Below are 19,611 nucleotides of genomic sequence, written 5' to 3' on the forward strand. Positions count from 1 at the left end.
CCCCAAGTTTTGGGGATGTATCCATTGCTGCTTAAAGACCAATTCCATAATAATATCAATAATATTGCAAACACAAAATCAATAGTCCCCAAAAAGATAATGTCCCAAAATTGAATGAACACCATCCCATTTCTGGAGAGCAGAATGTTGAAGAGCTCAAATCCAATTCCTCTCTTTTAAAAAAAAAATAACAATATTGTAATGGATCCCTAATTTTCAGATCCATTTTTTTTTTCCTAAGCATATTTTTCACCGAAGGGAGCACATAAACAGCTTGCTCCTAGTATACACACTTTTTACATTACACCCAGCATGGAAAACACAAGAAAATGGAGTGCATGGGGGAGTAAATAGTTGCTGTACAAGCAGCAAGCACACATTAATAAAGCAGAACACTGCTACAATGAGTTAAAAGTCTTATTAGATATAATTGAGAAGTTAAATGTTTTAGTACATATAAATATAATTGAGAAGTTAAAAGTCTTAGGACATATAATTAAGAATCAGTAATTTTACAATTAATGTGGAAAGCAAGACACGCCAAAACTCGTTCATGAGGCCTCACAGCTGCTCTATCTCTCTCAACTTTTTTCAATAAATACTCCCTCTCTAACTGGAGATAAAAGGGCACCATTCAGTGGCGCATTTTCAGAAAAAATTCAAAAGGGATTACAACAATTTCTCTGCAATCTGTATCGCATTAAGGGCGGCTCCCTTTCGTATTTGATCCCCGCAAATAAAAATGTCCAACCTGTTCCACAACATAAGAATGTAAATGATATTTTAGTTAAGGAGATTGATAAAGAGTTATTCTTTAAATAAAATCATACTAGACTATTGTTTGTTTTACCCATGATTTCCAGTTTGGGATAGATCAGAGCGTATACGTCCCACTGCAACATCATCTTTGCTCGATACCTGGCAGGACATCAATATAAGCCACATCGAGCAAACAAAGTCAGAACACCCAAAAGACAAAAAAAAACACACATGGGCTCATGCGTGCACATGCACACACAGCCATGGCATCAATATAAGCCATGTTGATTGAGCAAGCAGAACACAGTCCCCCCCTCCAAAAATAAAAATAAAAAACCACACACACCCAGAGAGAGATACCTCTAGTGGTGTAGGGAAGCGATTGGAAGATCGATCGTCAATAACTACAACACCAGCAGCATTTTTGAGAATTTCCCTAGCTGTGTCCTATATAATGAATTACCGAAAACAAGATTTTCACACGTCAGATCCAATACAACTCACAATCCCACACAGTCATGAAAATGGAGACTACACTTCCAATCCTGAACAGGAAACATAATGTGAAGTCAAAGTGAGAAATACATCCTTGCAATTCTTCAGCATGTTCTTTCAGTCATTCTCAACTTCCCCTCAGCAGATGTACGTTTCATGGATTAGGTAAATAAAGACAAAATGAGAGAACAAACAGGAAACAAACAATCGTGCTGAAATGGTTTTTGGTCGGACACCCTAAATTGAAAGATTCACACAAAACTACAAACCTGGATTGAAAATAAAATGTACTCAGAATAGAGAAAATTTCAAAAAACAAAACCAGAACTCTGAACAAAAGGTTACTGCAACAAGATACCTTTTTCAAATAGTCAAATTAGTGAAATTTTGAGCTCTTAGCATGGCTCCAGTTCTTGGGAGGGTAGAGATATTATGACCAACTGTATATCGTTAAGTGTATACCTAGTGAATAATGTTTCCTTTCGTGTGTACTCTTGAGATAATTGAGAACCATACCAGTAGATGTTCATCTACATTGCATGATCTGCAAACCAGTTAAACAGTTAGTCATCTTCAGGAAAGCTCTATCTGATCTTAAACAAAGAAGCCTTAAAGCTTTTCCTGAAAAGTCTATATTCGGCTAGAGTATGATGGCCTTGTCAAATATCTATTATTATACAATTAATCGAGAGGAGGTCCCCTTTATTTTGTTGACATGTGTCATTTTCTTTTCTAAAACTGCCCTACGTTTCTTAATTTTTTTGTATTTTGACATTCCATTTGTTGAAAATTGTTTCCAACTCTCTTCTATTAATTACTATTAATCTCTCTCTCACTCTTAATTACAACTAATGTTATCTCCATTCTCCACGTACTTTTAATATGGCCCCCAATGTGTGCGTATGTGTATAGACATATATATCAACTAAAGCTCTTCTCCACATTCTCTCTCCTCCCAACGTATCATCTCCACTACAAGTCTCTTCTGCTTCCCCACCCTCTAATAATCTTTTCTTCTCACATGCATGTATATTAAATTTTTAATTTATACAATACATGTAGTAATTAAATTCTCAATACTTACATTTTTATTGAAAGTTATTTTCTTATATTATATGAATTTAATAATTAGACAATATTAAATGATGTAGTTAATATTATGATTATGTAATTAAAAAATGCCCATCCAAATTATAACTTTTTATTTAGTATAATTCTATAATTAAAATGATCATAATTATATAGTATTATTAGTTAATTATTAAAAGTTTAATCAATTATTGTTTAATGTGCAACAGATTTAATGATGGCCATTATATTAGTTTATGCATAAAATGATGTAATTTTGCAATTATTATAACTTCCTATTAAGTATATAGTTTTTTTTTTTTTTTTCTTTTTTTTTTTTTTTTTTGAGGAGGTTAACAATGCCTATTTAAGTTTATAGTTCTATTCATCTATTGACTAATACTATTTTATTTTATTTTTATTGTTCTATTGACTAATACTCTTATAAATAACTATTTTGATTCTAAATCGCTACAATTCAACAATTATAATAGACATAAATTATTAAGAATATAATTGTAATATTACAATGAATATTTTTTTGGGTAGTTCAGTGGGGAAATGGTCCCCTACCTATAGTAAGAATGGAACTCAAGTCATCATGTTACCCTCTATCCTGACCACCTATGCCTTAACCCCATTCCTATAATATTTTTTTTTGAGAAATGTTGACGTTTGTATTGCTATAAGAATGAGAGTACCTTGAGCGCATTCCTATATTGTAAAGAATATTGTAATGACAACACAAATACTTGGTGGAATATTGTAATAAGGGAAAGGTTTCTATGCTTCCCCAGCAATATAGAAGTTCTATCCTCCCCCTACCATCCAGCCATCCAATTTTGATCGAGAGAGCCATTCACCGTTTGATCTTAGACCCGACGTCTCAAAGCATTTTATTTTTAGCTTTTTTTATACAAATTGTATGAATATGAAATTTGGTAAGCACCATCTTATCATTGGGGCGCACCTATAAAAAATATTAAAAATAATTTTTTGATAAAATATAATGACCAAAATACCCCTTGAAACTTTCAAGGGTATTTTCGCCATTTTATTTATTGAAATTTTTTTTTATATTTTTTGCTAGTGCGAGTTTAATAGAGGAATAAATGTCCAAAATTAGGTGTCACAATAGTTTATAAAAAAAAAATTAAAAATAAAATAGCGCAGAGATGTGACATTGTGATTGGGCCATCTTAACCCTCCATTTAGATTGGACGGTTGGATAAGGGGGAGGAAAGAACTTCTATGCTGTAGGGGAAGCATAGAAAGCTTGCCCTTGTAATAAGAACACAAATACTTGGTGTCATTGATAAACATTATGAATATATGAAGTCATATAATACGTAATTATATCTAAATAATAATTTTAATTATTACATATTCCATACAATAAAATTTTAAAGATTATAATACCAAACATGTAGAATTAACAAATTTCTTTTATAGATTTCACCATCATCATTATAGCCATTCCCCAATTAATTGGGGTCAGCTACACGAATCCTAGTCCGTCATTCTACTCTATTAAAGGTCATACCCTCAATAAGGCCATAAGTCCCCATATCTTTTCGGACTACTTCCAACCACGTCCTTTTGGGCCTACCCTTTGCCCTTTTCAGTCCATTTCTTTTACATAAATAAATATTACACTTTTATTTAATCATAATCACAATAATATTGCCATCTAAAATATTTATATGTTACTTTAAAACAACACATAAAAAATTTACTCATTTTGTAAAACAAATGTTTAATATTCAATAATATAGCATAGCATAAAAAGAGGCAGTCAAATTTTATTGCTCACTATATTATTCTTATAATAATATTCGAATCAATATCTCATTATGTGTATAACATTTTAATGAATGTCATGCTTTACATTATATGACAACATTTTGTATCTTATAATATGTGATTGATATTGTTATAATTATAGTCACTCACTATTTCATCTAATGTAATAAACAACCCTAAACAATCAAAGTAAGGTGCAACTCCAAACTTTGTCGTGACATGCAATTTTGGTGTCGAAAACTTTAAGATGGTGTGAGAATCTATTTTTATCTCTAACTAAAAAATTTTAAACTCCAAAAATGGTTCAAATCAAGCAGATCTATAAACACATAAAAACCTTGAAAATGGACAGTCCAAATAATGCATTGCAAGATGTACTATTTTTAAGATTTGAATATCTTTTTTGCTCCATATCTATACATCTAGATGTTGAGATGATCAATTAGATATTTTTCAAAATCAAAACAATATTTTTCGGAGGATTTTAGAGGTACACCTTAATCATACATTTTAAGGTGTCAACCTTATATGAAGGTTTTCCGTCATCTAAATCTAATTGAAATATATCTACAGGGTGAACCTCTCTCTCTCTCTCTCTCTCTCTCTCTCTCTCTCCCCCATGTTCTCTTCCACCCATCTCCACTTTTGTATCTATTTATCTCCCCCTCCCTCTAATAAACCAAACTCCCACATTCTCTCCCCCTTCCCCCCCTCAATATCTCTCTCACCCATCTCCACAATGTCTATTCCACACCCCTCTAATAAACCAAAAATAGATAACATTTCCTCTCTGACCTATCTCCCTTGTCCACTATCTCTCGCCCATCTCTCTCTCTCTCTCTCTCTCTCTCTCTCTCTCTCTCACACACACACACACACACACACATACACACACACACACACTCTCCCTTGTCCACTATCTCTCGCCCATCTCTCTCTCTCTCTCTCTCTCTCTCTCTCTCTCTCTCACACACACACACACACACACATACACACACACACACACACCCACTAAACCTTTGTATTTCACTCTACCTCTCCCAACAAACCTTAATATTTCCTTATCTGGACATCATAGAGCATAGGGTTTTCCTCTTTGTGGATCTATTGGTTGTCTAACCCTCTCCAACATCTTTGCCCATACCATTACAAGGAGAATTTGGGACGGAAGTATCATTACAAGAGAATATCGGAGAGGAAAACGAAGAACAAGATGAGGTCTCTATCACAGGAATAATTGATCAATTATTTTTCTATATTCTTATTGTTGTTCCTTAGTTAGTTTAACTTTTTTTTTCTTTTCTTTTCTTTTAGTTGGTTAAATATTTCCATTTAATTGCTTTGTCATTTCCATTTTAGTTGGTTACTTTTAGTAACTTGCTTTTATTTCTAACATAAAAATATAAAATTTTCTACGTTTTTATTTTCTAAAAATAGAAAATACATTCTCTAATTTTGAAATCATCCTTTTGCTGATTTTATTAAAAAACAAAAGAAAGAATATATAAATAATTGCAAAAATATCATTGAAACCATAATATCTGAGTAAATAAATCCTTTCACGCGAAAAAAGATGTATTTTCCAAAAATTCATATAATTGCATAATATTATCTGAAAAACAAGAAAACGCAAATAATTTCTTTCTTCCATGTTTTTCTATGAATAATACAATTGAAATTATGACATAGTAAATTTTTTTTTTTTGCATAAAAGAATTTCTAAAAACAATATAATGCAAAAGATTGCTCTTTTTACTTTTTTTATATATTCTATTTTTTTGTATTTTCTAAAATCCAAACCGAAATTAAAAAAGTAAAACAATTGCACAAACCATATTTCGGTCTTTTCTCTCTCATTTTCAGTTCATCTTTTTTCATGCACCAAACAAATTTCTCTCTTTTTAAAAATAAAATAAAATTGAATTTACCTTTTCCTGAGGCTTGATACAAATTTAATAATATTTAATAACATTTAATAGGAATTATATTTAAAACATAAATAGAAGTTATTAATAAGTGATAATATTTAATAAGAATTACTAATAAGCGATATAATCCCATAAATGCCATAAATAGAATTTATGAATAAATAAAGTACTCTATTTAATATTTAATAAGAATTACATTTAGCACCAAAAAAGTTAAAAGTCATTAATACCATAAATATAGAGATTATCGAATTTTCTTTTTGAAATTAGGTGTTGATTAATATATTTAAGTGCTGGTCACTTCTTTATTTTGAAATTAGTGCATGTGAAGTGTGCCTTAATGAACTAATATATTAGATATCAATATCATTAAGGCCTTATGTCTTAAACCACCCAAAAAAATAAAATTTAAGGCCTTATGTCTTAAACTAATAAGGATATTAGTATTAGGAAGACCCTACATAAATTTATCTACTACTTTTATTTATATAATTTAAATTATTTTTTAAATCATCATTTTTGTTTTAATTGTATGTCAAATGGATCCATATTAATAAATATTATTATTAAAATAATATTTAATATCAAATTAATTGATATTAAAATAATATTTAATATCAAATTTATAATTATTCAATAAAATACTCGATTGTGGAGGTAAATTCATTGAATTCTCTCCCTCTAAGGCCAAATTTTATTGAAAATGTTTTTCAATGATAAAAATATATCGGTGATTAGTAATAAATATCACATGCGACACACATGCAGATTACTCATTTATATAAAAGAAAACATCTAGTGCATAGATTGTCAAGGATTGTGGTTCCTCACATATAGTCTGATTTCAGATTTACCAGTCTTTTCCCTAAAATCCGAAATATAGAGAAAGAAAAGACTGCAGTTCAAGAATGCATAATCGAAAAACCAATGACCATCCAATAAAGCAAGTCCAAATGTCCTCAGAATGCAAAACATGTGTAACTTTCAAATATTTCACAAAAGAGTGAAGACTAGAGTTTACACAAAGCAAAATGTGAGGAAAAATAGCCACCAGTTAAAGGGACTTGATGAAGATTAAAGGGACTTGGGACAAGCCAAAGTCACTGAACTGTCAAAATTATGATAACACAATGAACTTGAGAGAAAAATTACAACAAACATTTTTGCAATTTTCATCCCAACCAGCACAATGGGAGCAAAAATTTCACTCATAACCAGATAACATTACAAGCATCACCCAAAAAATTTGTTTTTAGAACGGTAAGAAATGAGGCAACGCATAATCAAATGTTGTTTGAACTCCTCTTATTGTATATAACACTACTACTCATAAGTTTGGATGAACAATTACCTCATCCAGTGGCTTCTCAAATTGGAGATTGACACTCTCAGCATGTGCACGCATTACAGGAACTCGAATGCAAGTGGCGGTGACCCTTACATTTGGGTCATTCTACAGAAAAGTTTCAAAAGCAAAACCATGAGATCATTCAAGCATCCAATCTTAAAGTGAAAAAATTATAAACCAAAAATAATGATTACTTGATTTCCAAAAACTGCAACTTTACCCAGATTTTTCTAGTCTCTTTTACCAATTTCATTTCCTCCTCATTATAGCCATTGGAAACTATCGGCGCATTGTGTGAAAACAGGTTGAATGCATACTGCAAAAAGTAAGAAACAGTTCATGAAGAAATAAACCTGAAGTTCAGAAAGAAAATTCATTCAAAATGTCATCATTATAGCAAACAATGCACCTCCATGAGGAATGAGTTTGCATTGAAAATAGTACTCCATTATTTAATCATTCTATTCTCTTATAATTTCCGTTTATCAAATTGAACTATTGGAAACACAATATCCATAAAGTTGAAAAACAAACCTATTTGTTGAAACACAAACCTGTTGGTTGAAAATTTTACACGTTGGTTTCTTACCCTCCAAGACCTGGCAATGCAAAAACAGAAACATCGGGCTCAAAGATTCTTTCATTGAGACAAGTTATGAATGTCACAGCAAAAATATGAAGATGCTAATCACAGCAAAACTATGAAGATCAAAATCAATAAAATAGAAGAAAACCTCCCGAGTCTGCTGTTCAAGCTCCTCCATTGCAGCAGCACCAGCACCACTGGCAGCCTGATACGTGCTAACGACCATACGCAATACCTGTCATGACATAGTGCAAATTGCAAATAATAATTCACAAAGTTCACTAATGCTCACACGTCAAACATAACTGGGGGTATCAAAAGATAATCATCAACGCGAAGACAGATGCCATCATGAATATAATATTAATATCTTTACAATCCATTGTAACTAGGAACATTATAGTTTTAAATGGTTACACTACAGAAAAAAACGAGGTGCTTAGACAACAATTTTACCAACAAAGATTAATTTTTAAAAGTCCTCTCATTTAGTTACCTCTTCAAATATATTGTTGGAAATGGCCAAATTGCCCTTGTTCTGGGTCTGTGAATCTAAACAAGCACGGGGCATTTACATAATTTGAGCCACTTAAGTCATTGGATGCAAAATACCTAAATGCCCCTACTTGTTTTAGGTTCCATCCCAAATCATTTTTTTTGCATTTGAAATTGTTGTTCCCAATTTAGAACCCAGACTAAGTAGAGTATTTGGTAATTTGGCCTCACTTAAGTTACCCATGCCAAAAGACATAAATAATGCTGCTTGTTTTGGGTTCCAAACTTGGAACAATATTTTTAACGAAGAATCATGTTCTTTATTTGGAACCAGGATCAAGCTCTTAGGTAACATAAGCGGAAAATTACCAAAATACCCTCAAATGTTCAGGGTTTGAAACCCAAAAAAATGGCAATTTGGGCATTTTGTAACAAAATAATTGAAAAAGTAACTACTTGAAATGAATTTTTTTAAAAAGTAATAACTTTATTGGTAAATTAGTTGAGTTAACCACCTCTTGATTTTTTGATGTGGTTTGACCATTTTATTGGTTCTTTCGCTATAAATAACCACAAATGCAAACTAAAGCAAATGGCACCATTTTAGTAGGGAAACGCAAGATATATGTGATGCTCGCCCACAAAAATAAATGAAGATACTGAAATAAATAAAAATTTATTAGATTGAGCCTCTTCAAGGGGACAATCCTCCATACAAAGCCACTTCAAGGGGTACCAACCACCTTGAAGTTTCTTCCTCAATTCTCTCCCTGCCCTAACCACTAAATCCTGTATTTCTTTCTTTGCGCCTCATATAACATTTCATGATCTTAATTCATTCAAAACAAACTACCTTCTCAAATTTCCTACAGATCTATCCTAGCTAGTTTTTCTAATCTAGGAAAGGCAGTTCACACCAATCCCTATCTTGAAGAACTAATAAAACTATTTCTAAGAAATAGAAAAGGCTCCCAAAGTTTTAAAGCCGTAAAATCCCACCTTGTCCCCAGCATGTAAGATTGAATCTTCTCTTTTCTTTACTTTTATTTCGCTTTTTGACCATCCATTGATGCATCTTTGGCTAGTTCTCTGTAATTGTTTTCTTCTTCTTTTTCATTATCACAATTGTTTTGGAACCGAATCCAATTATTGCATTTTCACCTTCTCATGCTTCGTATGTCACTTGGGCCACTTGGGTTTCTTTGCCAGCTTGTTCTTCTTTTGTCACTTTTGAGAGTTTGACCTCACCACCCTCTTCTTCCTTGTCTCCATCTTTTTCAAACTAACTTTGATTTTTCGATTTTCTCCCACCTTTGATCCATGCACAGAATATTTGCTTGTGCTCCACGAAAGTGCTATGGTACAACTTGCAGCGATCACACACAAAAACTAAAAGAAAATACAGAGAACAAACAATAATTTTATAAACATTTAGCCTCTTCAAGGGGAATACAAAGCAAATTTGAGGGTGACCGACCTCATCAAAGTTCTTAATTTTCTCCCTTACCCTAACATCTAAACCCTATCCAATTTCTTTGCACCTCATATAACCTTCCTTATCTTAGCCATTCAAAAAAACATTCTTCTAATACCTCTAAATTCCGACAAAACTAACCATCCTAGAACTCTACAATTTAGATAACCAGACCCATACCAAATCAATCTCAAAGCATCCAATCCCTATCTTAGACAATTAATAAAAATGATCTTAAGAAATAGGATTAAGAAATGAGATGGCTGACTATATAAAGAAAGTGGCAAAAAGAAGTTTTAAGAGAAGCTAGTGGGAAAAGAAATTCCAATAAGGAAACTTCGTGGTAGAGTGATGAGATTCAGAAGACCATTAGCGAAAAACGCTCACGTTATAAAACTTGGCAATGTAGTAGAAATGATCAAAACCTAAAAAAATATAAAAATGCCAAGGAAAAAGCTAATCAAATAGTAATAAAAAAACTTAAGGCATATGTAATCTATCTATACAGTAAACTAGGAATAAGAGAGTGGAAAAGCTGTCTTCAAATTGGTAAAAATGAGAGAGAAAAGTGACCATATTAAAGGCATTAAGAATGAGGATCAAAGAGTCTTAATGAAGGATGAAGAGGTCAACGAAAGGTGGAGAGTTTATTTTAAAAAATTATTAGATGATGAATACAATAGGAACATAGCAATAGAAGGAACCATGGGCATAAATGAGGGCAGAGGGCATAAATACATTCATAGGTTTAGGATATTGGAAGTGAAAAAAAAACTTTGAAGAGGATGAAGATAAGGAAACGCTTTAAGACCAAATGGTATCCCGATAGATATTTGGAAGTGCATGGGCGAGATTGGCATTGACTAGCGCACCATGTTGTTCAACAAGGTGTTGGCAACAAAGAAAAATGCGAGATAAATTGATGAAAAGTATTGTAGTACCTATTTAAAAGAATAAATGAGCAAAATTGTTCCAACTATCAAGGAATTAAACTTATGAGCCACACTGTGAAGCTATGGGAGAGAGTCATTCAGCAACGACAAAGGCATGAAAGAGTGTATTAGAAAACCAATACGGTTTTATGTCAGGGAGATCAATAACTGAAGTTATTTTCCTACTTAGGCAATTGATTGAGAAGTTGAGGGCGAAGGGAAAAAACATTCACATGGTCTTTATTGATTTAGAGAAAGCTTATGATAGAGTACCTTGAGATTTGATTTGGAGGGTGGGTGACATAAAAGAAAGGAGTCTTTACACACTATATCGACTTGGTGAGAGATATTACGAGAAAGCACTAACCAATGTGCGAACAAATAGTGGACCAGTGTGCGAATTAATAGTGGAGAGACGAGTGGGTTTTCAATGACAATAGTCTACATCAGGGTCAGCACTCAGCATTGAGCTGATACCTCTTTGTCTTAGTTATGGACGACTTTACTATGTACCTATAAGATGAGGTACCGTGGTGTATGTTGTTCTCAGACGATATAGTTTTGATCGATGAAACCCAAAGGGGCGTCAACACAAAGTTAGAACTTTTGAGAGATGCTCTAGAATCTAAAGGTTTTAAAATTAACCGGACAAAGAGAGAGTATATGAAATTCAAGTTTAGTAATAATAAGTAGAGACAAGGAAGTAGTTAAGATTTACGGGCAAGAAATACCAAAAAGAGCAAACTTTAAATATCTTGGGTCTATAATCCAGGAAAATGGAGAGATTGAAGAAGATGTCTCCAATAGAATTAGAGTTAGGTGGGTGAAGTGGAGATGTTCAACTGGAGTTTTATGTAGTCGTTACATACCAATGAAGTTGAATAGTAAGTTCTATAAGAGAGATGTGAGACCAGCTTTGCTTTATGGGGTAGAATACATACCCTTAAGATGAGTGTAGCTGAAATGAGGATGTTAAGATGGATGAGTGGCTAGACAAGGGATAGAATTTGAAATGAATATATTCAAGAGAACTTCGGTGTGGTTCTAATGGGCGATAAGATGAAAGGAAGTAGACTTAGGTGGGTTGGCCATATGCAGCATAGACCCAATACAGCACCTGTCTAGATGTGTGAGTTAGTTCAAGTGGAAGGCTTAAAATGGGCAAAAGGTATGCCCAAAAAGACATGATTGGACATATTGAGAAAAGATATGGGGGTCTTATGGCCTCACTGAGGGTATGGCCCTTGATAGAGCAGAATAGCAGACGAGGATTCGTATAGCCGACCCCAACTAGTTGGGAAAGGCTTTGATGATGATGATGATTTTAAGAAATAGGATTGTAATAGATATTGTGCCTATATAGCTTGCTTATGGAAGCAAATGTAGCAACTGTATGGAACATGTAAAAGTTTAACAAGATGCTATCCAACGTGACTACACAAAATCCCCATGGCCAGATGAACTTATAAAATACATGGCAAGTCAAAAAAATTTCTAATTGGTGAAGGATATCACTTAAGGACAATGAAGTGAAATAGCTACTAGAGCAAGAAACATCACTAGTAAGATTGTTAAGGTCACACATAAAAAGAAAACAATCAGCTCAAGACCTGAGCCTAACAAATATCCATGATATTCTACATCATAAGTTACCACTCAACCTCACAAAAAAGGATAAGGGACAAGGCAATGTGTCTTAGTACCCAAAATATTCCTTCATACTAGGAAGTTCCCCATAGACTAATATCTCATGACACCCCAAGGATCCATCGAAACTCTCCTAAAGGAATATCTATTGAGCTTTCTCTTCAAATTCACTATAAAGTAGAAACTATGAACATCGTGTAATACAAACTTCAGCCAGAAGCTTCATCAAGACCCACCTATTTGATAAATTAGCTAGAGGCTCCAAGCATAACCTCAATCAAGATCAACTCCCAATATCACCTCGAAAATGAAATACAACAACCAACACCTATTGAGTATCAAGTGCACACAATCCCCATGCCACATTGTGAATTCCCTTTGATAGCCTCTATATAAGTCCCTAAAAACCCAGTTGAACTCACTAATTCTTTCAAACCAGGTGAAATGAATTTCCTTGTGATACAAAGATACTTGTATATTCTTAACATGCCAGCATCTTACTGTGGTGACACCAATATTGACATTGGATAGTTCCTGGATACTTGTATTGTAAAATAACAAAATTAATATATATATATATATATATAACATGAATATATATCAGGCTTTACAATGTAAACTATATATCTATAGATGTGTTAGATGGGATACTTACATCTATATCCATATCCAAGATATTGAGAAATTTCAAGTCATATCCCTATTCTCTGTATCCATGTCCACATCCGTACACCTATCTAGCATTTGACTGATAACATATTATTTGCTTTCCTCAGTTCCTTGGAAGTTGGAACTTGAAACCCAAGCCACTACTTCTAAGGTTCTCACATTATCACCCAATTAACTAGTTGAACAAGTACATCACAATGTTAGAAAGTATGTTGGCTTTATAAGAATGATCTTATGACCAAGTGAAAGAAAAGTTTTCTTCCATGGGACAAATCGTCTTAAAAGTCTCACTACCACAGGGTGCAATAGGATACATTAGCCCACACACACTACATGAAGGTGTGTCAAATATCCCTCATCAAGTCTCCAGCACAATGAGCACAAAACTTAGTGCCCGCAATAACTTATGTACCACATTATAATTGTGAAAAAGTTTTCAAAACTAGCCATCCACCTTAAAAAATATTATGTCCAATACATTGAGAAAATATATTTAGAGATAAGGTATAAAAATAGAAGAAATATCAATTTTTATATGGCCCAACCAATGAAAGTTCTCCTCCTACTAGCAACCAACTTGATTTGTGTATTATCTCACCAAATTGGTGCATTGTCTAAAATATAAATAGGGATTGTATACTATAAGACCATTTATTTTTGGTACAAGAAGGTCACAATCACTCTCAGTCATTGGATGTAAAATCCAATGCCACAACATTCGAGAAATTTTATTTTAAACTTTGTGCCCAATCAATGCCACATCCCCAACCACCTAATTTCACATCTAATGGTCAATAATGTTTGAGAGCTCATTGTATCAAAAGTAAATAGCCATATTGTACACATTTCCGATATATGCTGCTCGCAATCAACTCGTCCAACATTGCAACATTGCAAATAATACCCAAAATGCAACTTTTAAGTAAGATCTATAAATATCAAATTCATTTGGTACAAAGGATTGTTTACAGTAAGACATATGATAAAATTAATCATAATATCATATATAACCCATCAACCAACAATGCTTGGAGGTTTACACAGACCATGGGGAATCTACAAGGGAAGGAAACATAGTTCAAATGAATCCTATGACAATTTATACACAGCACGCAACAAACATTTCCAATTTCCAAATTAGATATCCAAATTATCATCAAAACTAGAGATCCACACTTTAAGAGAATTAAAATAGACCTTGGCATGCCGATGAAGAGGGGTTGCAGCCATTAAGCATATAATTGTCGAGCAATTTGGATTTGCTATAAGTGCTCCTTTTCCTGAACCAAGTTTTATGTGAGCCATTGCTTCTGGGTTGACCTAGCCAAATATGAGACAAGTACAATTCTCAAGATCCCAAGAGGAAAAAAAAATGATCCTATGTCCAATATAACTCAAATATGTACACACTATAAGCTATAAATAGGGGTACCAAAAAACGTTATCATAACAATGAATGAGATATACTTATCATTTTGATATTTCAAGAGATTTGCATGACCGTAAAATAGAAATAGAGGGAAGGATAGAAACACCTCGGGAATGACTAGTGGAACCCCCTCATCCATTCGAAAGGCAGAGCTATTATCAACCACGACCGATCCTAGGTGTACAGCTATTGGCCCAAATTTTTTACTAGAAAAGGCAAACAAAGAGATATTGAGTAATACATTCTATACACATCAGAACTCTGGCAAATTTTCATCATTGCCAACTTTTTAATAAAGGAACACAAGTCACGTATTTATCTTCGAAAAATAACCCAAGCTTACCAATTAAATAACAAAAACAGAAAGAGAAAACCAAACTCCAACATCAACCAGAGATACCTCACACCAGATGGTTTTAAGCTTCCAAAGCAACTCCAACTTTATTCATGAACAAAAACAATTTCTCGGTTTTGACTACAAGTTTCTTTCTATTGATGCATAAATGATACAAATAGTCAAATACACATGCATAGCATATATAAAAGGTATGATTTTGCGTATGGGGATAAATGCTGAAATGAAAAAACTGCATCAAAAACCGGTCCCCTTGTATTTATCATGCCTCTCGATTCCAAGAAGAAAGCTCTAGTCACCCACAGCGCAAATTGCCAGAACAGTTAAAAGCCAACATAGGAAAAAATCGAATTGATAAGTAAACTCTTACTAAAGACCAACTTTATCAATAAAATACACATTATAATAAGTGAAACAAAACCACAAATCAATGCAGTGATCACTGTTACAAAAATGAAATTCAAAGATAAACTCAAACATATATCAACAGTGTTCCAAAAGGCGAACCACCCAGCGCCTAAGCGGTCCAGAGGGCCATGGCACCTCGCCCAAGCCTAGGTGGCAAAAATAGGCGGCCTGCCCCTTGGCGGCCACCCAGAGCCTGCGCCCTACCCATGGACGGAAATGCCCTAAGGGGCATTTTGGGGGCTATTTTGAAAAAAAAAAAGGGATAATGGTGGGTTTTAGGTTCATTTAAAACCTAAACCCATTCGATCTCATTTTAGAGTGAGAAAAACCTCAAAAAACTAGATTCTTGTGATTTTTATAAGATCGAAAGGTTTTTCAAAGTTACGAGAAATCGACATCACCCATTGAGATTAGATTTAGCTTTAGAGGTTTTATAAGTTTATTAGAGGTTTTATAGGTTAATTAGAAAACATCTCAGAGATGGAATTTTGGAGATCGAGCAATCAAAGTTAGTGAAAAATTTTATTTTTCTAGACTGCTTTTATTGTTTTGAGATGTCTTCTTCGGGATCTAATCGAAGTGGTGATCTGGGTTGGAAATAAGGCTATAACATGAATCCTTTAGACAAAAAATGGATAAGAAACAATTATTGTGAAAATACTACAAATGGGACACAAACCGGTTTAAAAAACATCTTGTCAGTATTAAAGGGAATGTTGCCCCTTATAAAAATGTTCCTGAAGCTATCAAACACGAGATTAAGGAACATATGAGATCAATAAAGCACAAACAAGAACAAAAGCCTTGTCATTTGGATAGGCCTATTTCTGTTTTTTCTATAAGAGGTGATCCGGCTTGAAAGTATGGTTATAACCCGAAACCAAATGTTAAAAATCGCATAAGGTCTAATTTTTGTGAAAAAGATACCAATGGGGGTATTAACTAATTCAAGAAACACCTAGCCGGTATTAAAGAGAATGTTGTTTATTGTAAAAAAGTTCCTAAAGGTATTAGAGATGAAATTAGACAATATTTTAATTTAGTAAAACTAGAAAAGGAATATTTGAATTTAGTAAAACAAGTAAAGGAAGAAAATGAGCTTTGTTATATGGAAATATCTTCTCCAAATTCTTCTAGAAGTGATGATCTAAGTTGGAAGTATGGTCATAATCCGAATCCGAATGACAAAAATTATATATGATGTAATTATTGTGGAAAGGATACTAACTAGGCTATTTATCGGTTCAAGAAACACATTGCCGGTATTAAGGGAGATGTTGCCCCGTGTAAAAATGTTCATGAGGCTACCAGTGAGGAGATTAAGCAATATTTGAGTTCAACAAAATACAAAAACCAAGAAAATGGTGAAAAGGCATCAGGTAGAGCAGCCAAGACTCCTAGGGCCTCATCTACCCAAAGTAAGAGGGGGTAGAAGAAGAGAAAGAAGAGGCAGATTCAGAAGAAATTGTTCTGATGATGATGGCCTCAAATCCGATGTATATGATAAAGCTTACCCTATTTTTTTTCTAATGATGGCTGAAGACACTTGACTTTGGTGTAGAGTCCTAGACTGTATTTTTTTTTTTTTTTTTCTAGTTTCTACTATGTACTACTACTATGTGTATGATTGTATGGTTGTATCATTGTATGGAAACATGGATTATGGAATAATTGAACTATGAAGCATAAAGTAAGGTATGTGGACTATTATGGATTGTTACTGTATTACTAATTTATTGGTGTGAAAGATTACGGGATATTAAGAATATACAAGGGTTTGGAACTTTTCGATTATGAGATTTTTAATATTTTATGATGTATACTCATATTCCCCTTTCCCCTGCTATTCTTCTTCCCCTACTCCTCTCTTCTTTAACCTAGGCTCTGGGCAGCCTGGGCATCTGCCGAGCGCCTAGGGGCAGATGGGAGTTTTTTGGCCAGTGCCTAGGCGCAGGTGAAGTTTTTTGGCCAGCGCCTAGGGGCAGCTGGGAGTTTTTTGGAACACTGGATATGAATAAACTCACAGATTAAGTCATAAATGAATTAACCTTATGGATCCACCAGCACTAAAGAGAGCAATGTCTACACCTTCGAAGCTAGATTCTTTGAGCTCCTCAATGAGGTATTCTCTCCCCTGTGAAAAAACCCCAAAATGAAGCAGTAATCACCATGAGAAAGAAAAAGAAACAGGACGAAATATCAAAATGTAAACAGTCAACCATCATATAAACAAAAGGGCAAAGAGTGCAATAAGAGAGACCTCAAAAGACAGGGGCTTTCCAGCAGAGCGAGCACTAGCGAGCATTTTGATTGAGTGATAAGGGAAATCACGATCAGATAGAACGCGAAGAAACTCTTGGCCCACAGCGCCTGTAACTCCAACTACTGCAACGGAGGGTCCATCTTCTCTCAAACCCATGCGCACGCCTCCTCGCCATGGCCAAGGAGGCTGCTTCCTTGCACTGAAGGAGAAATGGCCGCCCTTTGCTAAAACAGATGACTGCAAAAGCTGCAGAGTGGCCATGGCGACCCGCTATTCTCTCTCTGTTTTGCTCTGTTTAGAGAGAGAGAGCAGACGCAAGTTAAAGAGTTTTGGTCGTTTAGCTCAAAGCTGCTTGTTTGTGATTAGGGTTTTTGTCTTAGTTCCAAGTACCTAATGAGTGGAATTAAGTTTTTGGATTTTGACCGTTGAGAGTGGGATTTTGATAGATATGAAAATAGATTTTAAGATAATCATGAGAATTTTTACACCAAAATTACTGTTCTACCACGCCCCTATTAAATTGATAATATTTATTACGAAATAAACGTCCGTTGATATTAATACGAAATAATTATAAATAATATAAATTAAATAGAATAAACGTCCGTTGATATTAATACGAAATAATTATAAATAATATAAATTAAATAGAAAGTTTATGAATGAGAAGAGTTTTTTTTTTTATATAACCTTCTCCCACCAATTTTTTTTTTTAAGCCATTTTTATCCAAAATTGAAAATTTGTAGCAAATACCTAAGTCAAAAAAGAAAAATTTTTTTTTTTTTTTGTTGAAAATGCCATAGTGCCCATTTTGTATCAAACCACATGCCCAAAGTGTCGGACTGCCCCTATTTTGTGTCAGACCGCATGCTTTCTAGAAGCTCAAAGTGTCGGACTGCCTCCATTTTGTACGAGACCGCATGCTCAAAGTGACGAACTACCCCTATTTTGTTTGGGACTGCATACTTTCCAGAAGCAAAATATCAGACAGCTCCCATTTTGTGCTGCACCGCCTGCTTTCTAGAGGGTATTTTGGTCTTCAATTTACTCTTTTTTTTTGTCTTCATTTACTCTGTTTTTTTTACTTGAAGAAATTTGTTAGGAAAGTTAAATTTGAGGTAAAAAATGCTAAAAAAAAAACTTGGTTGGGAGAAGTTGTCAATAAAGTATGATTTTGAGAGATTTTTATAATTTTTCCAAAATTAGAATATTGAAACCTATTATGTTAAATAGCTTTAACTAATGGACTGTAACAATGAGACCATTTATCTTTATCTTTATTATAGAGATGTCACAATTACTTACAACTATTCGATTTGAAATTTGAAAGCTTAGATATATCACCAAGCGCGTGAATTTTTTTTTTTAATGTTGAGCTTGGTTACATCCAATGGTCAAGATTTATTGTGACAACCTTGTACCAAAGGTAAATAATCTTTTTATATACTTTCCCTTAGCTTACATACTCATTATAAACTCCTTGTAGATGTTTTCTAATTTGCCTTATTCACTTTTTAAGAATTAATTTTAAGGTTTAGGTAAATGAAGCCTTACTCTCAAACTCTTATTTCAAACTACATGAATGTTGTCATAAAAAAAAATTTTATTGCGATAGTAATGAGATGTCCTAAAATATCATGGTACATTCGTTGGAATGAGAATATTATTAGCAATAAATTTTTATCGGGATAAAACAAAAATTAATACTTACCCAAAAAAAAATATAAATTATTGGAAAAATTTTATACGAGGTCCGTATTAGTAGGATGAACCTCAAAAACTTATAAAAAAATGTTGTCTTGACTTTTATCATTGGAAAATCTTTCAATTGATCATCTCAACCTTAATATATATTGACATAAAAAAAAAATGATATAAACTCCTAAAATTTATGCATCTTGTAACGCATTATTTGAACATTTCATTTTCAAAATTTTCTAGCACTTCTAGA

The 19,611-nt window shown here is 33.5% G+C and overlaps 1 protein-coding gene across 6 annotated transcripts; it reads right to left on the reverse strand.

Annotated features, from left to right (window-relative positions):
* Positions 1-404: 404 nt before the first annotated feature.
* Positions 405-17,952, reverse strand: LOC18443291 (semialdehyde dehydrogenase family protein). Of its 6 annotated transcripts, none has more exons than XR_016049070.1 (12): positions 17,657-17,952; positions 17,445-17,530; positions 14,740-14,839; positions 14,402-14,524; positions 8,136-8,222; positions 7,956-8,000; positions 7,646-7,717; positions 7,405-7,506; positions 1,717-1,798; positions 1,120-1,206; positions 851-918; positions 405-751 (listed from the first exon to the last, which is right to left on the reverse strand). XR_016049070.1 is itself a non-coding variant. In XM_020672784.2 (11 exons), exons 1-11 carry the CDS (start codon positions 17,918-17,920, stop codon positions 670-672), a joined length of 1,116 nt encoding a protein of 371 aa, XP_020528443.1. In that variant the 5' UTR covers positions 17,921-17,952; the 3' UTR covers positions 405-669. The 6 variants fall into 6 exon arrangements, 4 of the variants coding, with proteins under 4 accessions (XP_020528443.1, XP_006853545.1, XP_088713974.1 ...); XR_016049069.1 differs by having other exon boundaries at positions 7,622-7,717; XM_020672784.2 differs by lacking the exon at positions 1,717-1,798.
* Between the last annotated feature and the right edge of the window lie 1,659 nt (positions 17,953-19,611).

Source organism: Amborella trichopoda, chromosome 2, assembly GCF_054954075.1.
Source record: "Amborella trichopoda isolate Santa Cruz 75 chromosome 2, AtrichopodaSantaCruz75HAP2 v2.0, whole genome shotgun sequence".
Taxonomy (NCBI): domain Eukaryota; kingdom Viridiplantae; phylum Streptophyta; class Magnoliopsida; order Amborellales; family Amborellaceae; genus Amborella; species Amborella trichopoda.

Bases quoted from the DNA above. Each gene is read 5' to 3' on its own strand.
- LOC18443291 (XM_006853483.4), bottom strand. From the start codon at position 17,920: ATGGCCACTCTGCAGCTTTTGCAGTCATCTGTTTTAGCAAAGGGCGGC. The intron at 14,525-14,739 runs GTGTTTCTATCC...ATATTTGGCTAG, and splicing joins TTCCACTAGTCATTCCCGAG to GTCAACCCAGAAGCAATGGC. The intron at 1,207-7,404 runs GTAATTGTTCAT...TTCATTATATAG, and splicing joins TTGAGAAGCCACTGGATGAG to GACACAGCTAGGGAAATTCT.